Genomic DNA, 22,414 nt, shown 5'->3' with positions numbered 1-22,414 from the left:
TCTGTACACCCTCTGTGATTCTGGTTGGAGGTCTCTGGTTACCCTCTGTGATGCTGGTTGGAGGTCTCTGTACACCCTCTGTGATTCTGGTTGGAGGTCTCTGTACACCCTCTGTGATTCTGGTTGGAGGTCTCTGTACACCCTCTGTGATGCTGGTTGGAGGTCTCTGTACACCCTCTGTGATGCTGGTTGGAGGTCTCTGGTACACCCTCTGTGATGCTGGTTGGAGGTCTCTGGTTACACCCTCTGTGATTCTGGTTGGAGGTCTCTGGTTACCCTCTGTGATGCTGGTTGGAGGTCTCTGTACACCCTCTGTGATGCTGGTTGGAGGTCTCTGTACACCCTCTGTGATTCTGGTTGGAGGTCTCTGTACACCCTCTGTGATGCTGGTTGGAGGTCTCTGTACACCCTCTGTGATTCTGGTTGGAGGTCTCTGGTTACCCTCTGTGATGCTGGTTGGAGGTCTCTGTACACCCTCTGTGATGCTGGTTGGAGGTCTCTGTACACCCTCTGTGATGCTGGTTGGAGGTCTCTGTACACCCTCTGTGATTCTGGTTGGAGGTCTCTGTACACCCTCTGTGATGTTGGTTGGAGGTCTCTGGTCACCCTCTGTGATGTTGGTTGGAGGTCTCTGGTTACCCTCTGTGATGTTGGTTGGAGGTCTCTGGTTACCCTCTGTGATTCTGGTTGGAGGTCTCTGGTTACCCTCTGTGATGTTGGTTGGAGGTCTCTGGTCACCCTCTGTGATTCTGGTTGGAGGTCTCTGTACACCCTCTGTGATTCTGGTTGGAGGTCTCTGGTCACCCTCTGTGATGTTGGTTGGAGGTCTCTGGTCACCCTCTGTGATGCTGGTTGGAGGTCTCTGGTCACCCTCTGTGATGCTGGTTGGAGGTCTCTGGTCACCCTCTGTGATGTTGGTTGGAGGTCTCTGGTCACCCTCTGTGATTCTGGTTGGAGGTCTCTGGTTACCCTCTGTGATACTGTGTTTAGACGTTAGAATTAGATTATCTCTCAACCTGCTCTGATACAAGAGCTGAAATCTGCAGTTATCCTGTTCGTGTGTGTGTGTGTATGCGTGTGTGTGTACAATGAAGTGCGATTTGGAAATGGTTTTCAGTGAGGACACGTTGCCCAAAAAATCTACCCACACACAAAAGAGCATATGGAGGGTTTGAGGAGGCTAGAGACAACTGCGTGAGAGATCTAGAATCAGAGACAGTGAGCACGATAGACAGATTGGAGAGAGAGAGGGAAGAGAGTGACAGAAAGGTAGGAGGAGAGAGAGAGAGGCAGCGTGGGTAGATTAGGGTCTTGATTCTCACAGCGCGACCAGCTTTACACATTCACGTGTGCGTGTCCAAATTCACGTGTCTGTATATGCACGTGTGTTCCCTTCAGCCACCTGCCCCCCACACCTTCCTCTGTCCGCCTGCCCCCCCACCTTCCTCTGTCCGCCTGCCCCCCCACCTCCCTCTGTCTGCCTGCCCCCACACCTTCCTCTGTCCGCCTGCCCCCACACCTCCCTCTGTCCGTCTGCCCCCACACCTCCCTCTGTCCGCCTGCCCCCACACCTCCCTCTGTCCGCCTGCCCCCCCACCTCCCTCTGTCCGCCTGCCCCCCACCTCCCTCTGTCCGCCTGCCCCCCACCTCCCTCTGTCCGCCTGCCCCCCCACCTCCCTCTGTCCGCCTGCCCCCCCACCTCCCTCTGTCCGCCTGCCCCCCACCTCCCTCTGTCCGCCTGCCCCCCCACCTCCCTCTGTCCGCCTGCCCCCCCACCTCCCTCTGTCTGCCTGCCCCCACACCTTCCTCTGTCCGCCTGCCCCCACACCTCCCTCTGTCCGTCTGCCCCCACACCTCCCTCTGTCCGCCTGCCCCCACACCTCCCTCTGTCCGCCTGCCCCCACACCTCCCTCTGTCCGCCTGCCCCCCCACCTCCCTCTGTCCGCCTGCCCCCCACCTCCCTCTGTCCGCCTGCCCCCCACCTCCCTCTGTCCGCCTGCCCCCCCACCTCCCTCTGTCCGTCTGCCCCCCCACCTCCCTCTGTCCCCCCGCCCCCCCACCTCCCTCTGTCCGTCTGCCCCCCCACCTCCCTCTGTCCGTCTGCCCCCCCACCTCCCTCTGTCCGCCTGCCCCCCACCTCCCTCTGTCCCCCCACCCCCCCACCTCCCTCTGTCCGTCTGCCCCCCCACCTCCCTCTGTCCGCCTGCCCCCCACCTCCCTCTGTCCGCCTGCCCCCACACCTCCCTCTGTCCGCCTGCCCCCACACCTCCCTCTGTCCGCCTGCCCCCACACCTCCCTCTGTCCGCCTGCCCCCACACCTCCCTCTGTCCGCCTGCCCCCACACCTCCCTCTGTCCCCCCGCCCCCACACCTCCCTCTGTCCGCCTGCCCCCCACCTCCCTCTGTCCGCCTGCCCCCCACCTCCCTCTGTCCGCCTGCCCCCCCACCTCCCTCTGTCCGCCTGCCCCCACACCTCCCTCTGTCCCCCCGCCCCCACACCTCCCTCTGTCCCCCCGCCCCCACACCTCCCTCTGTCCGCCTGCCCCCCCACCTCCCTCTGTCCGCCTGCCCCCCCACCTCCCTCTGTCCGCCTGCCCCCCACCTCCCTCTGTCCGCCTGCCCCCCACCTCCCTCTGTCCGCCTGCCCCCACACCTCCCTCTGTCCGCCTGCCCCCACACCTCCCTCTGTCCGCCTGCCCCCCCACCTCCCTCTGTCCGCCTGCCCCCCACCTCCCTCTGTCCGCCTGCCCCCCCACCTCCCTCTGTCCGCCTGCCCCCCACCTCCCTCTGTCCGCCTGCCCCCCCACCTCCCTCTGTCCGCCTGCCCCCCACCTCCCTCTGTCCGCCTGCCCCCACACCTCCCTCTGTCCGCCTGCCCCCACACCTCCCTCTGTCCCCCTGCCTTCTCCGCTTAAAAGCTCTATTTTAAAACAGGCGGTGCTTGAGACTCCCCCAAGTACCATTTCACCACAGTAATGGACAGAACGTGCTTTTCTGCTCTGATTTGACTCTGCCTAACACCTATCTGCCTCAGAGAGAGACTCCCGAGCCCGTTGGGGAGTTGCAGCAGTGAGACAAGATCTGTCTGGATCGCAATTTGGGAGAAAAAGGGGGTACCATTTTTTTTTATAATACTTAATTTTTTTTAAGTACAGGAACAGGACTAGAAACGCAGTCAGTGATAATCAGGTAATGACGAGGAAGAAGGTTAATGTGATAGTAACATTAGAAGTAACAGAGTAAAAACACCCTCCAGGCTCCAAACATTTATCCTCTCATCCTGTTTTTCCTCACATCAGCTCAGTAAGTATAACTGTAATTATGTTCTAGCCCTGTCTACTCAGCTAATATCCCATTATATGACCTGCTTTCATCATGATTTTACTCTTTTTTGTTCAGAAGTAGATTTCCCACTCTACTTTTTGAGAGACATTTTATTCTATTTTTTTGCGTGTGTCAGCCATTTTGGAATAAGGACACAATTGGTAAATGTAAAGCCAAAAGGAAATGCAGCGGTAGGTCTAATGTCACACTGCATCCCTGTGTCAATGTTAACAGGTGAGTTAGCGATGCTTCCTTTAAAAGGATCAAGTCCCTGGAATCTGTGGACAAGCATTTTAAACAGCTGTAAATCCTGTCTAAGCTGATTTGAACGCAGCCAATCATCAATCTGCTTGTGTGGGGTGTTTGAACAGCTTGTACTCTGCTAAGGATTAATTCTGATTCCCTTTTATTTCACGCTTTTTGATTTCAAGTGTTTTTTTAAAGTCGTATCTAATTCTGTTCCACCTACGCTTGATCTCTAGAGCCTCTTCATCTCCAACTCCTCCATCTGAGTCTTAGCATGCTCACACACACACATATAAACACGCACTTATACACACACACATTGATACACACACATGTACTGTCATTAATTAAGTGTGTGTGTGTGTCGGGGTTTCCGTTAGGAAAATGTGGCGCCGGATATTAACCTGCAACATTTTAATTTACCGGACATTTGAGAAATTTACCGGACCCATATGCATTGGGTGTGTAACCTGATTAGGGTGTCCACCCATGGTGCTCAGAATGACAGAAATCACATTTAGATTATGGTCATTCAAATGAACAGAACATGCAGGTTGAGGATGCAACGATGTGCTGTCCTTCTTACCCAATTCTGATGTGCACTTTGAACAAAAACTGTCCACATGTACTTTTCCTCAGCCAACATGACGATTAATGAACAGCAAAATCACTAGCCTGTCAATCTACTATCCCACATAGTGGAAAAGTTGACCTCTTCTATTGGTCAGCTTGCTGAGAAAGAAATAGCCTGTTCCAAACAGACTTTGGGACGGTTGTGGGACGATAGATCCCACATTCATACAACCAGCAGGCTACATAAAATAAACTTTAAAAAGCAATGAGTCTGATGCTACAGATCAGAACGTTCAGCTTAAAATGTTAAACTGTTATTTATTCACATTATAAGCGCAGCAATGCACACAAAGCAGTAGGCTACGTGTGAATGTTCGTTCCATAATGCAGCTAGCGGGACAACACTGTTGTCAAAAGGGCATCGCACATGCGAGCGGTTTCATGTGACAGATGAAAGTATCCACTAGAAATGTAGAAAGAGAGGAGATCTAATAGGCTCATTTGAAGCAAGGTAAGACATGTCTCATATGTATTAAAATGTTCAGGTTTCAAACAATGAAATATATGTTTTCAAAATGCATACGGCCTCCAGCTCACTGTAAAGTGGTGTGTGACACACTGATGAAGCCTGCCTTCAGTTACCATTTGATGCATTTTTTTACAACAACTGGGAACTCTGAAAATGTCCGACTTCCGACTTCAGTGTCATCAAGACAACTGGGAACTGGGGAAAAACGAGCTCCGACTGGGAAAAATATTTTTGAACGGTCATCCAACCCGGAATTCCAACTCAGGAACTCCGGCCTCTTTCTAGAGCTCTGACTTTCCGACCTGAAGATCACTGATGTCATGATTTGACCTTGTATTTTTCACATTTCCTGGTTGTCTTGAATGCACCACAAGATGCTGCAGCAGCAGCTCTGGCACTGACAGACAGATTTTCCACTCATAGGCTCTGTATCTGTATGCTGTACGCATGTGATAAATAAGATACATAACCAATATACTTTACACACACGCCAATTTAATTCCACAAAATTATGCTAATTAAACTATAAGCATGACTTGTCAAATGTATTTCCATCGCCTGGTATTTCCATCTTTCAATAGACTAAAAAGCATTATTTCACAATGGGATTTTTTCTTCTTTTCCCGGACAATTGGCCGGTACCAATTTTATTCATTGGCTTTTCTATTTTTTTATCGCACAGAAACGTCTATTACCGGCTAACGGAAACCCTGGCGTGTGTGTGTGTGCGTGCGTACGTGTGTCTGTTACTTGGCTGTCTCGTACTGTTTCTGATCCATCCAGTGGAGCCTTCACACTCTTTGCATTTGGAACTTAATGCCAGCTGAGTGATGGCACCTTTGAACAGTCTTGGCAGAACATTTATGTGTGTGCTTGCTTTTGTGCATGCGTACATGTGTGCGTGTTCACGTTTGCAGGCGTGCGTGCGTGTGTGTGTGCGTGTGTGCGTGTGTGCGTGTGCGTGTGTGTGTGTGCGTGTGCGTGTGCGTGTGTGTGTGTGTGTGTGTGTGTGTGTGTGTGTGTGTGTGTGTGTGTGTGTGTGTGTGTGTGTGTGTGCGTGCGTGCGTGCGTGCGTGCGTGTGTCTGTGTCTGTGTCTGTGTGTGTGTGTGTCCTGCTATGCATTTGTTTCCAGGCATTTTATCTGGTAGAAAAGCCTTAATGAGAAAGCCAGAGAGCTGCTTATTGTGTGTTATCTCCAGCAAAGGCTCAGTGTTGTCATTGATGCTGCTGTTAATCACCAAGGAGACAGGACTCTTTCTGCTTGTCCTTCCTCTCTTCTGTCTCCTTCCCCTCAGTCTTTCAATCTCTCTCTCTCTTTCTTTCTTTCTTTCTTTCTGATAATAATAATTTCTGTCTTTGTCTTTCTTTCTATATTTTTCTCTCGCTCCCTCTGAACCTTCCTTTCTCTCTCCCTTCTCTCTCCCTACTCCCTCCTTCTGTTCCACTCTCTTACACATCATCTGATTTGGCTCTAGTAGTATCAAGCTTTACCTTTGGGCTTAAACCAGGCTTCTCATTCAACTCTGAACTCAATATACCCCGCTTTGCATCACAGAGAAAAACAACACAAAAATGCTCTGAAATGAACCATTTGAAGCCCCCCTCCTCTGCTCCCCCTCAAATTTCCACACAAACAACTCCATAGCACCGGTCCCGCTATAGGGTTTGAAATCTCATTGTAAGTATGGCATGAAAGAGTTGAGATGTTTTCTGGGCCTAATTTGGGCTCTCAGCTTCAGTCTACTGCCTGTGCTTTGTGATGTTCTAGGCACAGAGCCCTGAACCCATTGTTTAAGTAAAGCAAACAAACACTGTCCTTTTCTAACACTACCTCTTGCATTCTCTCTCTCTCTCTCTCTCTCTCTCTCTCTCTCTCTCTCTCTCTCTCTCTCTCTCTCTCTCTCTCTCTCTCTCTCTCTCGCATTCTCTCTCTCTCGCATTCTCTCGCTCTCTCTCATTCACTCACTATTTAATTGGTTGCTCCCAGCACAGTTGAGGTTTCACCCTGGCCCTCCCTATGGCCCTCCCTCTCTTCACAGTTCCTGTCTTCCTTCTCCATATTTACACCCTCATATACACACAGTTTATTAGGTACGCCACCCCATTCAGGAAAATGGATCCCTCCTACAGACAGTGAGTCTCGTGGCCTTGATTGCTATATAAAGCAGGCATCAAGGCATTCAGTTACTGTTAGGTGGAACATTAGAATGGGCAAAACAAGTGACTTAAGCTACTTTGAGTGTGGTATGATTGTCTTTGCCAGGCGTGCCGGATCCAGTATCTCAGAAACGGCCGCCCTCCTCAGCTAGGGTTTACTGAGAATGATGCGACAAACAAAAAACATCCAGTTTTATTATGATTATTATTTTGTTTTTTGTTTTTTTACTGGCTTTATTGTCCCCGTGGGGAAATTTTGTTGTGGTGTCATGTTCACGTTTAAAGTGGTGTTTAAATACAAAACAAATTGACAATACAACTTTCATAACTGCCCTTACTGGGTGGATAGGGATATCAGCCTGCTGGCCTTACTGGGTGGATAGGAACATCAGCCTGCTGGCCTTACTGGGTGGATAGGAACATCAGCCTGCTGGCCTTACTGGGTCGATAGGAACATCAGCCTGCTGGCCTTACTGGGTGGATAGGAACATCAGCCTGCTGGCCTTACTGGGTGGATAGGAACATCAGCCTGCTGGCCTTACTGGGTGGATAGGAACATCAGCCTGCTGGCCTTACTGGGTCGATAGGAACATCAGCCTGCTGGCCTTACTGGGTGGATAGGAACATCAGCCTGCTGGCCTTACTGGGTGGATAGGAACATCAGCCTGCTGGCCTTACTGGGTCGATAGGAACATCAGCCTGCTGGCCTTACTGGGTGGATAGGAACATCAGCCTGCTGGCCTTACTGGGTGGATAGGAACATCAGCCTGCTGGCCTTACTGGGTGGATAGGAACATCAGCCTGCTGGCCTTACTGGGTGGATAGGAACATCAGCCTGCTGGCCTTACTGGGTGGATAGGAACATCAGCCTGCTGGCCTTACTGGGTGGATAGGAACATCAGCCTGCTGGCCTTACTGGGTGGATAGGAACATCAGCCTGCTGGCCTTACTGGGTGGATAGGAACATCAGCCTGCTGGCCTTACTGGGTGGATAGGAACATCAGCCTGCTGGCCTTACTGGGTGGATAGGAACATCAGCCTGCTGGCCTTACTGGGTGGATAGGAACATCAGCCTGCTGGCCTTACTGGGTGGATAGGAACATCAGCCTGCTGGCCTTACTGGGTCGATAGGAACATCAGCCCAAGCTATTTAGGAGCGATATCACACATTGCACAAATGATTGTCTAGTTGTGTTTTTCCTGCTGAGGGGTGCCCTATACCTGCACCCAGAGGGGAGTAGTTCAAAGTCTGGGTACAGGGTTAGGCTTGGGTCTAAAATGATTTTGTGAGCCTTGCTGAGGGCCCTGACCTTAAAGATCTCATCCAGGCCTGTGTGTTTGACTCCAAGTACCTTGCATGCTGTGGTGATAATCCTTCTCAGCATATTTCTCTGGCTGACAGTGGCATTGCCAAACCAACAAAGAATACAGTACAGTCAGCGGCAGTTCTGTGGGCAAAAACAGCTAGTTGATGAGAGAGTTCGAAGGAGAATGGCAAGAATTGTGCAAGCTAATAGCCAGGCCACAAACACACAAATAACACTGTGCAGTATAACAGCAGTTTGCAGAATGGCATCTCAGAATGCACAATTTGGCGATCCTTGTTATAGATGAGCAATTGCAGGCTCCAGTGGACACGTGATCACCAACACTGGAGAATGGAGGAGTGAAAAATCATTGCTTGGAACATGACAGTGAGTTCACTGAGTGGCCTAGTCAGTTCCCAGACCTCAACCCAATAGAGCATCTTTGGGATGAGATGGAACAGGCTGTACGCAGCATGACTGTACTGCCGTCCAATTTGCAGCAACTGCGTGATGTCATCGTATCAGCATGGACCAACATCCCTGTGGAACGTTTCTGACAGCTTGTAGAATACCCAGGAGAATTCAGGCTGTTCTGGAGGCAAAGCAGGGTACTAGATGGGTGTACCTAATAAAATGGCCGGTGTATAATGTCGAGATGTTTATCTCCTCTTCACCTGGCTCTTATGTCATTATCTACGTCTCAGTGATTTCAGACAAGACACTCATTTTATAAGGAAAGAAGATTGATAGATAACATGTCTTTGAGATGAGAAGGGTGTTTGTCAGGCGTGTGTGTGCTTGCATGTGTGTATGGGTGTGAAGCTCTGTGTGGTGGAGTGAGCACTAATGGAAGCATCGATCACGCGGTACAGAAGGAGGACAAACTGAATTTCTATTAAACTTCATAGTTTTATAGCTTCATAGCGCATTCCATTCCTACACAAGATCACAGCTCTTAGCCTTGAGGCAGACAGCCGTCACACTGACTGACAAGTTGGACTCTTTATCTGTAGAATATCATGGAGAACCTGAATACCTGTACGGCTGTGATATTTCAGTCACATTTCTTGGCTCTTGTTTATAACATTTCAATAGTGGTAAGGAGGAGGAGTCTACCGGATCTGGAAGCGACTTCGCCATTCATTTTCTTGATTCAGGTTCACTCAAACTTCGTTTTAATCTTTGTTTGACTATTGACAGTTACAGCTGATTTCCGGATTGTATAAATCGATTTGCTCTCTGAATTGTTTAATCAAACTTTTTGCCGCCAGCTCCTAATATCAAGGCATAAAAACTACAATTTGTCTCCTGAATTAGCCAAACTGAGCTTACATGCGCGTTAGGCCTGAGCTCGTTTTCCCTGGGTAAACTAGCTGGCTAGCTGAACTATGCTAGTTTTCGTCCTCATTGCCAAACTTCATAAATACTGCACCCTCAACTCCTTTGCTAGTAATACAATAATGTAACTAAGAAATTAGCTGGAAACAAAATGTAAAATGATTTATTGTTTTGTTGAATATTCATGACTGAATCGAGATATCTGTCGTAAGACGATGGTGCTGAAGGATATCACTACTTCAGTTTTGAGGTCCACCAACGTTGTTGGTGTAAGATTAGCTGAACGTTTCTGACAGGTCTTGGAACTGTGACAATGGGCAGCCTCTCACCGCTTGGATCAATGGGATATGTAGTGATTTTACCAACACAGCCAGATATGTACACAGTCTTGTGCCTTTTAACCGTTTTTAAACTGGCTATCGTATTTGTTGATTAAATCTGACTTCATTAATATAGTGAGTTATCCAGGAATTTCACAAGTTAATTGACATTCGAAAACTTGAGAAAATAGCAACTTTACAAAGCACCAATGGCTACAATAAATGGCTAAATTACTTCCAGACAGGAAGGATCCACGGAGCTCCTTCGCCTCCTCACCTCTCTATACTCTATCCCATTGGCAGAGGTTTTTAGCCATAATTCTCCAAGAATAAGAGTCCTCGTACTTGCCAACACAATAGATCCGCCTGTGAAATGTTTCGTCCAGAAATCTTTTCATATACTAAACACTCTGAATATGCATGTAATGTTAATGAGGACCTGAATACTTGGGTAATTTATGAAATGCTGTGTCTGGGTTCTGTAATGGGTCTCCTGGGGGCCGTACATTAGGAGTTAGAAGCTGTGTTAGCCAGATGGTGTTTGGTAGCCTAGCTTAGCCTAGCCATGCTAATGACGCAGTTAGTGCTCCAAGCCATGGCCCTGGCCTTGCCATAGACTTTAAAAAAAGCTAACTAGCTAGCCAAACCACAGAATGAAAACTGGATTGACAATAGACATTGTGCATGGATGGATAAATGTATCCAAGGAGAGCCAGCATGGCATCCAGGTTCAATTAAAACCACTGCTTTCAGCTTGGCCAAATGGAAACGGTCTCTCTGGCTGTCAGTGTGGCTCTGGCGATGGATGGCACTTCCTGTGGTAATGGACAGGGGGCTGAGTAATCCTACCCCTCCGTGCGTGTGTGTGCACACGCGCATGTGTGATGGTTTGTGATAGTTTAATCCCTATAATCCCTGGGGCTCTGTGTGTGTGTGTGTGTGTGTGTGTGTGTGTGTGTGTGTGTGTGTGTGTGTGTGTGTGTGTGTGTGTGTGTGTGTGTGTGTGTGTGTGTGTGTGTGTGTGTGTGTGTGTGTGTGTGTGTGTGACAGCTGTGGTTTAGCAAGACCTGCCTACCGCATCTCAGATCCTCCAAATATGACACAGAGAAACTTGGAGCCATCATTCTCTCTTTCACCCCCTCTCTCCCCATCTGTCTTCTTCCTCCCCCTTCTCTCTCCCTCTCTATCTCTGTCATGTGGTTATCTGATGGTTGAGATCAACAGATCTGTGTTGTAGGGAGGATCTACAGCTCCCAGCCATACAGTACAGTCCTGCAACAGCTAAAGCTGAAGTTAAAACCACTGAGTCTGTTTAATGGAAAGACAATCAAGATGGACAACAAAGCTCTTTGAACTTAAACTTTGACCGAGGTGGAGCAGGCTCTCGCGCAATGTATCTAATATAATGAAGCTCTTTAAGAATGACAACAAAAGTTATTTAGTTCATTTGTATATATTTTCCCATAGGGACGATGAGCATGCTCTGATCCTGCAGTACTGCCAGACCCTGGGGGGGGAGGGGTCTCCCTGCAGCCAGCCCCAGAGCCCCGCCCAGATCCTACAGGCCGTGGAGAGGGAGGAGCGTGGGGAGCTGGAGCGAATCATCCAGCGCCTGGAGGATGAGCAGAGGTACGCGATAGGTCAGCAGAGTAGTCTGTCAAATGTCAGCGCTACTGTGTTCTGCCCACTTACTAAAAGTGATGCTCAGCACACACACACACACACACACTGTCTCATTCAGCTCTCGCCCCCCCCCCCCCCCCCCCTTCATCTCTCTCTACCTCTGCCTCTTTGATTGGTGGATAGAGGTAGTGTAAGGACAATGGTGACTGTGCACGCACTCTATTATTCTTGGAGCTGCTGTGTCTCTGTCTGAGGCAGTGGCTGTATCTGAGTGGTTTAGCTCTGCTCAGTCTTCTTTATGAGCCAGGCTATAAACGCCAGCTGAAGTACCACAGTCAGTTTGGAACCAACAGCTCCATACAGTTGTAAACAGAGACGGACACAGGCCAGGACCTCTCTGTACAGTGGCTTTACATAGGATTGTACTGGGGGGGGGGGGATTTTAGTAGTGCTGTTGGGCTCATATTATATGTGCAGCAATGATTGTGTGGCGTGTGTGTGTCTGACTTCTGCATCTCCCTAACCCCATCTCTGGGTGTCTCCCCCAGGACCCTGAAAAGGGAGTATGAACAGCTGAAGGAGCAGCACGGGGATCAGCGGGGGCCTGGGTCTGTGGGGCATTGGGACCGTGAGGGGTCCTCTCACCCCGGGGGTCCTGGTGAGGCTGACCTGCTGGCTGAGGCCAAACTGCTCCGGCAGCACAAGAGCCGTCTGGAGGACCGCATGCACAAACTGGAGGAGCACAACAAGCAGCTGGAGTCCCAGCTCCACCGGCTCAGACAACTACTGCACCAGGTGGGCCACAAATAGAGGGACACGTACAGCACACACACACACACACACACTCACACACTCACACACATACTCACACTCCACCTCGGACAGCAAGCCACTTCAACAGATGTCTTAACACACACACACACACACACACACACACACACACACACACACACACACACACATGCATGTTCCACCTGTGGAATGACTTCTATTTTACTGATCACACAACAACAACAGCCCTTGAAAGTGTCCTTGTTTTTATCATAACTCATTCCTCTAAAGTTAGAATCTGATCACAGTGATTTGTCTGCCATTAAAATCCTTGGGCGGGCCGCCTGTTTCTAGAAATACATTTTCGGGATGGAAAAATGCTTTCATTGTAAACTTAAATGACTAAAACCAGATAGAAAGTATGTACAGTAGAACATTTTATGAACCAATATATTTTTTTATAATTGAGAACTAACAATTACCAAAATAAAAACTAGACAGACGGTCATGGAGAATAAGAAAAACAATGAATTTAGCCGTATAGATTTGATTATATTTGAGCAAAAGAACACAGCATTAGCCACAGCAAAATGCATGGAATTGCAGGAAAATAGCTGTAAAAATGAAACAATTTCTCTCAGCTCCATAGAGAAATGTGTAGAATTGCAGGAAATTGTCTTAAATATGAAAACATTGCCACGCCCACCACCTAAGCCCCTTGTTGATGTAGAAAGAACCCTGTATTGTGAGTATTCTTCCCAGGGCTACGAAGCACACCCTACCCAGTAACCCAATCCATCTCTGCTATGTTTATGCGTCTCCTGATCACTCAATAAGTTTAGATGACTTTTTAGCTGTGTGGAAATAAAAGCCAACCAACCGAACAGAGTCAGTCAGAGTTGGTAAACAGTATTGACTCAGGTCTCTGGAGCTGGAGGCTGCGGTGGATAATCAGGATTCTTAAAGCAGTACTTGGAGTTAAATCATATCCAGGTTTATTTCCCTGTTCGTTACATATTTAAAACTTGGGGAAAATGGAATGGGAACAATAATATAAATCCAAGTGGCATTCTATCACCCTGCAGGCCTGTTCCTGCCCAAAACATTCTGCTCAGTTAGCCTCACAGGTGTGTGGAATCTGCTCATTATGAGTGCTGTTGGGTGCGGTCCGGCTGTAGTGACGCTCTCCACTGCCATGGTGCTGACCCGTTATCGCTGTTCTCCCGCGCTGACTAATGCTAGTTATCCACAGCTCACAGGTTAACATAACATTCCTTCATTTAGTTACAACAGAGGCAGAGCATTAGACAACCTCAGCCTGGGGAAGATAACGTGACTCTGCTGATTCTTAGGGGATAAAGGGCTCATGTTAAACCTTGCAAGACACACACACACCATTTCTTCCAGAGTCCTGAGCTAACCAGATTCTGACTATATGATGGGAGAAACAAATCCAATCTACAGGGATAAATTAGAGTGAGTAATCCTACAAACGTGCCCTGACATTCACAGAAGAGATTTTCATATTTTCAGCCCAGCATTGTCAGTTTATGGCCAAACAAATGTGTTGTCTAGGTTCATCACAACGAGGACATCTATAGTTTTACAATATTACAACTTAGTGTAGTAGTATTGAAGGGAATTCTCTTAACTCCGAATCAATTGTAATCAAATCTAATCAAATTGTATTTGTCACATGAGCCGAATACAACAGGTGTAGACCTTACCGTGAAATGCTGATTTACAAGCCCTTAACCAACAATGCCGTTTTAAGAAAAATAAGAGTTAAGAAAATATTTTCTAAATAAACGAAAGTTTAAAAAAAATATATAAAAAAAAGATTAGCATTAAAATAACAATAACAAGGCTATATACAGGGGTTAGGGTGCAGAGTCAATGTACGGGTTAGTCGAGGTAATTGAGGTAATATGTGTATATGTATAGGTAGGTGTAAAGTGACTATGCATAGATAATTAACAGTAGCAGCAGTGTAAAAAAAAAAGTGGGGTGGCAATGCAAATAATCTGGGAAGCCATTTGACTAGCTGTTCAACAGTCTTATAGCTTGTGGGTAGAAGTTGTTAAGAAGGCTTTTTGACCTAAACATGGTGCTCCAGTACCGCTTGCCGTGCGGTAGAAGAGAGAACAGTCTATGACTAGGGTGGCTGGAGTCTATGACAATTTTTAAGGCCTTCCTCTGACATTGCCTGGTGTAGAGGTCCTGGATGGCAGGAAGCTTGGCCCCAGTGATGTACTGGGCAGTACGCACTACCCTCTGTAGTGCCTTGCGGTCGGAGGCTGAACAGTTGCCATACCAGGCAGTGATACACCCAGGCAGGATGCTCTCGATGTTGCAGCTGTAGAACATTATGAGGATCTGAGGACCCATGCCAAATCTTTTCAGTCTCCTGAGGGGGAATAAGTTTTGTCGTGCCCTCTTCACAACTGTCTAGGTGTGTTTGGACCATGATAGTTTGTTGGTGATGTGGACACCAAGGAACTTGAAGCTCTCAACCTGCTCCACTACAGCCCGTCGATGAGAATGGGGTGTACTCGGCCCTCCTTTTCCTGTAGTCCACAATCATCTCATATGTCTTGATCACATTGAGGGAGAGGTTGTTGTCCTGGCACTACACTGCCAGGTCACTGACTTCCTCCCTATAGGCTGTCTCATTGGTGTCGGTGATCAGGTCTACCACCGTCGTGTCGTCGGCAAATGATGGTGGTTATCAATGATAAATTATGTATTTTGTGTTGTTGCAATATTTATTAGAGAGCTGTTGTGCAGCCCTGTGCAGTCAGTACTATTCTAAGTGAGCCCTGAAGACGTTGTGAGAATGCTCTGGAGACATTTCCATCACATTAACCTTTACTACAGCTGGGGGCAGGAGAGGAGGAAGGAGAGAAGAGAGGGTCGGGATAGGCAGGGAGGATGCATTGATTCCGTCTCTGGAAAGCTAAGGGGCATGTTGGACTTGATAGTAAATGTCAGTGGACATCAGGTGCCCTATTCTGTAGATCTCAGGCGTGTGCGTGCGTGCGTGTGTGTGTGTGCGCCCTTTTTCATGAATGAAAGTCAAGAAATGAAACAAACACGTTGCCAAACCCTTAGAGATTCATCTGAACTCAGACGGGGAGTGACAGTGACACATTTGGAAGAGGGCTATAGACACATATAAATATCAGTACACGTGATGACAGGTCTTTCATCCAGCCCCATCGAGTCACACTGTGTGCTATTCCCTTGTTTGGGACTGATGATTCATATGTAGTTGGTTTGAAGTCGTCACCAGTGAAGTATGCCATTATGAATAATGAAGAGTGGGCACTATGTTTTAGTAATGATGCTTGTCCTTGTCTCTCTCCCTCCCTCTTTCTCTCCTATATTTTTTACTTTTCTTTCTGTCTTTCTTCTTGTTTCTCTCCCTTCTTCTCTTCACCTCTTCTTGTCTTACTTGATCCTCGTTCATCCTCTTCTTTCCCTCTCTCAGCCGGAGATGGACTCCAGGGTGAATGGAGTGTCGTCCCCCAGCATGCAAGAACGAGGGGCCCTCACCGAACACACAGGTCGGTTCAACACACACACACACACACACACACACACACACACACACACACACACACACACACACACACACACACACACACACACACACACACACACAGTGTGCTAAACTGGTGTGTGTGTGTGTTTCAGATGAGCTGTTGGACCACCCACACAACCGCAGCTCTGACCTGGCAGACATCATGGAACAGATAAACCATACCTTCCCTGCATGCAGTCGTAAGTCCTCTCCTTTACCTCAAACACTTCCTCCCTCTCCTCCCATCTTCCCTCTGTTTACCTCTTCCATTCTCCTTGCCTCCTCTCACTCACTATCTCTCGCTGTCTTCTCTCATTCTGTCTTTCATTCATCTTTCTCTTCTTCCTCTGCCTGTTGTTTTCTCATCCTCTCCATCCTCCTCCTCTCTACCTCACCTTTCTTCTACTCCTCCTCCTCCCCTCCCCTCTCTATTCCATCCCCACTCTTTCTCTCACTCACCACTTAGCTAGTGTGTGTGTGGGTGGTAGTGTTCGGGCTGGAGCAGATTCTATTTTTCACACTAAAATAGCTGCTGTCTGTCCCTTTGAGGTTCACTACTCTCCACTTTAATTCAGCAGTCATGTCTTTGGAGCTGAAAATAAAAAGTATGCTATGTCATCTTCTCTGTTTAGATGCAATATTTATCATGTGCAATGTGACTGCAGTGAGGAGAGAAGTTTGAAACACTCTCACACAGTCAACTTATACATAGCGCCTAGAGTTTCTTCTGGCCATGTGACCTGGCCCTAGGTATCCAGTAAAATTGAGGAAGAAATACACTCCATGGGTATCATAGAATGAGACAAAAAGTGTTGGATTAGTGAATTACCTCAAAGTGACTTTAAATTGCATTTTGAATGAGTCGAAAATCTATCTGGAGTTTAGTTAAAAATCTATTATAATCTAGAGGCTGCTGCGGGGCTATCAATACCGGTTTACTGCTCACCTGGCGGGCATAACGGCTCAACGATCTCAACATCCATCTCAACAACACTCAACAAAAGATAATACTTAGTTTATGACTGTGTGTGTAGGAGGGGTCCATATGCATCTGAACTTAGGCTTCAACCAATCAGTTTTGATGCATGGAGTAAGGTTGCAAAGGGAGGGAATATTACTGAAAACTTTGCAAGTTTTACCAGTAAACTACCTGAAATGTGGTATCTTTCAAGGATTTGATGTAATCTATCACACGACATCTAGTGGTCCTTTAGGGTACTTCAGATTATCACAGGTGTCTGTAATTATCTCTGGCCCTACTGTATGTGTGGCCTTATCACATATAAAATAAAAAATAAATAAAAATAGAATGACAAAGCTGTAAAACATTATCATAACTATAAACCATCAACTTAACGAATAACATGAAATATCCTTTATATATTTTATACACACTATTTCTCTATGTCAGTATGTATTTGTTGTCAATGTTTTGGCATCAAACTGGTGGCAGTTGTGAAAAAAGGCAATAGTTGGACGAGTTGCAGAGGTAACTGGTAATAATGAAACATTTGTGTATGCTTTTTCATTAATTAGGCTATTTTCTCTTGAACCGTGAGGTCTATTTACTAGAAACTCATGGACAATATGGAGACCGATATAACAAAAATTATGTATGGAGACCTACAGTATATATGAATAAATGTTTTTCAAGTATAAGTTACCAAAGTTACAATAGATTGCCATAGATGTTCTGTTAATTACTCAAATTACTGAAGATTCCGGTAACTTTAGTAAACTACTGGTAGCTTTGCAACCCTAGCATGGAGGTTACAAAGAGTCAATATTGTGTTTTTTCTCACAAAGTTGTTTCTGTTTCACTTGTAGCTTCAAGCCTCTCCTCGAGACCACAGGTAAGCTATATTTCTCATCCACCTGCATATTGCCTGTTTCATTCAGGAGCTGATAAGAGGAAATTAGCTGGAGCTCATCTCGTGAAGGCTGAATGAGTGCAAATGAGAAAAACAGGTATACTGTTGCTAGTTACTTGGCAGGCAGTCCAACTGGTCAAAGAACTGAATGTGTAAGAGATTCAGCCACTCTCTGGAGGAAAATGGCAGTTTGGTGCTTATCAAGGGGTGTAGATGAGTAGAGAGAGCAACAAAACAGTGTGGAACATGCACACATACACACACACACACACAACACACACACAGAAAATAAAATAGATCAATGGGGTCTCTTTCACCTATGTTGTAAATGGAGGCAGAGATGGATTCTGAAGCTCAGTAGAATAGCAGCAAAGGTTATTGACAGTGACCTGCTCTTAGTCTAATTTCTGTTTAGTCTGCTCTTTCTCTCTCTTTCTCTCTCACTTCTAAACATCTCAGCCATTCTCCACTTTCCCCATTGCCTTTACAAGCCAGTTAAACCATTTATTTATTACAAGTAGTATCTGGACGCTCCTTCACAGGGGCCTATTTCTTTTCCCTCCTGTTTTCTCTTCTTCTTCCCTTGACGTCCATTATGTTAGCCAGTGCTGTCTGCTTTTTTTTCTTATATTTAATTAAACCTGGGTCAGGTTTGGTATTTATGTTGTCTTCACCCGTAGTGAACACGGGGAGAAATGTGCTTAGGACCACTTTTACCACTTCTTCTTATCTCTTTTCTTCCCTTCTTTCTTATTGAACTCCATTAATTTAGTCCTTTGTAGCTCAGTTGGTAGAGCATGGCGCTTGTAACGGCAGGGTTGTGGGTTCGATTCCCGGGACCACTCATACTGTATGGAAAATGGATGCATGCATGATTGTAAGTTGTTTTGGATACAAGCGTCTGCTAAAGGCCATATATGATGTTATTAAAAGTGGTTCCTGTAGGTTGTTCTAAGCCCAGAGTGTGGTTGAATAGGTTTTGATGTCCATTCAGAAGCCAGCCTATTGTTCCAAGGAGCATAACCCGGTGTTACATTAAAGGGATACTTTGCGATTTTGGCAATGAGGCCCTTTATCTACTTCCCTGCAGTCAGATGAACTTGTGGATACCATTTGTATGTCTCTGTGTCCAGCATGAAGGAAGTTAGGGGTAGGTTCCTGAGCCAATGCTAACTTGCGTTACCCATATTCTTCCAGTCATTGTGCTATCTGCTAGCATAGATACCCATATTCTTCCAGTCATTGTGCTATCTGCTAGCATAGATACCCATAGACTTCCAGTCATTGCCTCAACTCTGGTTAGCATTGGCTCGCAAAACTACAGTACCTCTAGCTTCCTTCATACTGGACACAGAGACATACTAATGGTCTCCATGAGTTCATCTGACTGCGGGGCCTCATTGCCAAAATCCCGAAGTATCCCTTTAAAAAGCATTTCCCAGAATCCTAAGTGCCCAGCTGCGTCCCTGATCTCTCCTGTCTCCTCTCTCTAAATGGTTGTGACGGGCTTGAGGGACTGCCAATCTGCCCTGATTGCATTTTCAGGAGCTTCTGATACTTTCCATTCAATATCTGCAAATGAAGAGAAATTAGTGTTGTTTACATCAAAACACAGTGGAAGATCATTATTTTCTATGCATCCCTGAACTCTCGTGCCTTGCCTATAATAGAGATAGATAACTTTGGGTGGACTAATTTAAATGCTCTACTTTTAGAAGAGTCTATCTACTCTACTTAATGTGCATTTTACCTCAGTGATTACCCAGAGATAAGAGGAAGACTCTATTTGGTCTTGGTATTTTACCTCAGTGATTACCCAGAGATAAGAGGAAGACCCTATTTGGTCTTGGTATTTTACCTCAGTGATTACCCAGAGATAAGAGGAAGACCCTATTTGGTCTTGGTATTTTACCTCAGTGATTACCCAGAGATAAGAGGAAGACCCTATTTGGTCTTGGTATTTTACCTCAGTGATTACCCAGAGATAAGAGGAAGACCCTATTTGGCTTTGGTATTTTACCTCAGTGATTACCCAGAGATAAGAGGAAGACCCTATTTGGTCTTGGTATTTTACCTCAGTGATTACCCAGAGATAAGAGGAAGACCCTATTTGGTCTTGGTATTTTACCTCAGTGATTACCCAGAGATAAGAGGAAGACCCTATTTGGTCTTGCCAACTTTGTTTAGTCTGGCTAATGTGTGTGTGTGTAGATGTTGTAATAAATAATGTGTGTCTTTTGTGTATGTTTCAGGTGATGTGAGAGCCATCAGCAAAGAGGAAGGTGTGTGTGTTTTCTGAGACAGAAACAATCCCAAACACACAGCTTCTATGCTTTCCCTCGCTAAACTTTTCAGAAGGACAGATGGAGAGCTAGACCCCCTAGCAAGAGACCCCCCGGTAAAACCCAAAGACACACAGGACCGCAGGACTTTACTACTATTACCACGTCGTCGTCTTGTACTATGCAAAATGTACATTTTATTAACTGTAGATTGTACCTGGAGTCGGTTAAACATTTGTCAGTAATTTGTATGAATATGCCGATGATTATGGGGGTTCGGGGGCTTTGTATAACAACATATGTTTTTTGTGGGATTTGTTTTGTTTTTTGTTCCGCTTTCACTGGGAATCAAACTCCTCTCTGCTTCTACCCTACTACCGTCATCACGGAGGACATGGTAACTGTTTTTATATCCAATTTGGGGAAGGTGGCCCATTTTAAGATTATCGCCTCAAATGATCGTTTTAGACAATAGGCTCTGTGTCTGTCCTCAAAGCATCACATTTGTTTTGAAAATGTTTTTCCTCCCTTTAAAGCGTTATTCATGCGATTCTGTCGGCGTTGTCATGCCTGCCGCAATTGCGACGTTAACGTAACCCCTTCTGTGCCTATACAGTTGTCATTCCAAGTGTGGCAGACTGATTTAACGTTGTAGTAATTAAGTTGGATTGTTGTATAAAGGAGAGGGGCAGAAACTATAAATTAATGGAACCTTAAGCTGTTCTGAAATAATCAAGTTTGTAAGAGGCCCACGGTCCATCATTGTGTAGAATAGTTTTATAAATATATGTTTAAAAAAAAATCAGAAGAAAGCCATGATTGCCTTGCTACCTCAGACAAACACCTTTTCATTTGCGTGGTCTGTAACTTGTTTAATTTCCATTTTACTGTACTCACAACAAGAAAACAAACCGAAAAACATTCTAAACGTGTTGCTTATAGAGGTGTACTGCGGTGGGGAGATACCCAGCAGAGTAAAATAACAGACAAAACACAAAGACATCCTATTAGTTAACTACCCATGGGTCTGTGGCCTTTCTACGTTGCCCTGAATCGGTATACTGTGTCTGGCTCTGTTGATTTCCCCCTGTCAGACCTCTAGCACTGCTCTCTCTGAGTTATGCGTTGTGTTTTGTGCTATGCTATTCTGTAAAACTTGTTAGTTTTAACAATGCTATTATAACCTCCTCCAACTATGTCCTTGGACTTATGATGATGATAATATAGTGTACCATGGCAGAACAGCGTCTTTCCTGAGGTATGTAGTATAGATTGACCACACTACATGTAATATGGCTACATACTGTATGTTTTATTCTAAATACATTTTTATAACAACTTTTATTTCTCTGGACTCTTGCTTCAAGGACCTATTAACAATGCGTGCTTCCCCAGAATACATTGGTCTATACTACAAGCCGGCAACAGCGAAACAAGTGTGAAAAATGGCTAGATTCTTTATAGTGTTGTTTGCCGTAAAAATGTCCACCAAATGTTAAACAGTTAGCAAATCAAGTGACATTGTGAATACTGAATAGTGTCGTTAGCGTTGTTGTCAGTTTGTCACAGACAACAACCCAGTAGATATTGCCATCTAATGTAAAGCATTCTATCACAATTCATACATTTTTAAGCAAATACATATGTTAACATATTTACCGCCCCTATTTGCAAACGTCTCATCAGGAGATAATCTCCCAGCATTCAACAGCATCCCATGGTGGCCATCCATAATGGCTAGGAAGGAAATGGTCCTCGTTATGAGCAGAAATCTACCACGTCGCCTGGCACCCACCGCAGACTTCATCATTATTATTTATCAAAGGAATTGATTGCGCCGCGTGAGGTTCTGCCATTATAATATGTTACAAGAGGAACGGTCTGAGTGGGAAATGAGAGAACAACTGCATGGTGGGAAGTAATTAGACAAGGAATCCAGCTTCCTGCCTCCCAGCCCGTGCAGTCCACAGTTACGCTGTACCACGTTACATACTTCTTTCACCAGAGTATTACTCACATCCAGAAGCATTCATCACTTATTCCCCACACCCTTTATTTAAAGAGTATGTGATATCCTATTCATGTTCATAGCCAACAACACCATAAATTAGATTTCACTTGTGAATTCATTAAAGTGGCACTGAAACTGTTCATGTATACTCATTGCTTTTTACTGTACACCAATATGTGTATCATTTTGAATAGTGAGATTAGGTTATCAATTACTCCTGTTTTACTTCTTTCCTTCCCTTCTTCCATTGAAAGGTTAGTATGATAGATTCAAAACTCTGTCAGGTAAAAGCAGCATGATGGAAACCTAACCACTCGTCTAATTCCCCTCACCAATCTCTTCCAGCACAGTGGTCCACCATAGGAAAGGAGTACTCAGACTTTAACATTACTCAGACGGACCCCTTGATCATTTCCGTAAAGGGATACTTCGGAATTTTGGCAATGGGTGCCTGCTATCATGCTAGTAGATACCCATAG

At 46.0% G+C, this 22,414-nt stretch overlaps 1 protein-coding gene across 8 annotated transcripts in view; it reads left to right on the top strand.

The window, feature by feature from the left end:
- The window catches only part of utrn (utrophin), a 364,756-nt gene extending 343,493 nt beyond the window's left edge, over positions 1 to 21,263 (top strand). For all 8 annotated transcript variants that reach the window (XM_071413075.1, XM_071413077.1, XM_071413076.1 and 5 more), the window contains 6 exons: positions 11,262 to 11,423; positions 11,966 to 12,212; positions 15,679 to 15,754; positions 15,885 to 15,971; positions 17,599 to 17,624; positions 19,895 to 21,263. In XM_071413075.1, the coding sequence (XP_071269176.1) occupies positions 11,262 to 11,423; positions 11,966 to 12,212; positions 15,679 to 15,754; positions 15,885 to 15,971; positions 17,599 to 17,624; positions 19,895 to 19,903 (607 nt within the window). In that variant the 3' untranslated portion in view covers positions 19,904 to 21,263. The remainder of the gene's footprint in view (positions 1 to 11,261; positions 11,424 to 11,965; positions 12,213 to 15,678; positions 15,755 to 15,884; positions 15,972 to 17,598; positions 17,625 to 19,894) is intronic.
- The last annotated feature ends 1,151 nt before the right edge of the window (positions 21,264 to 22,414 follow it).

Source organism: Salvelinus alpinus, chromosome 8, assembly GCF_045679555.1.
Source record: "Salvelinus alpinus chromosome 8, SLU_Salpinus.1, whole genome shotgun sequence".
NCBI classification, from domain to species: domain Eukaryota; kingdom Metazoa; phylum Chordata; class Actinopteri; order Salmoniformes; family Salmonidae; genus Salvelinus; species Salvelinus alpinus.
This window is presented reverse-complemented; position numbering and strand designations above follow the sequence as displayed.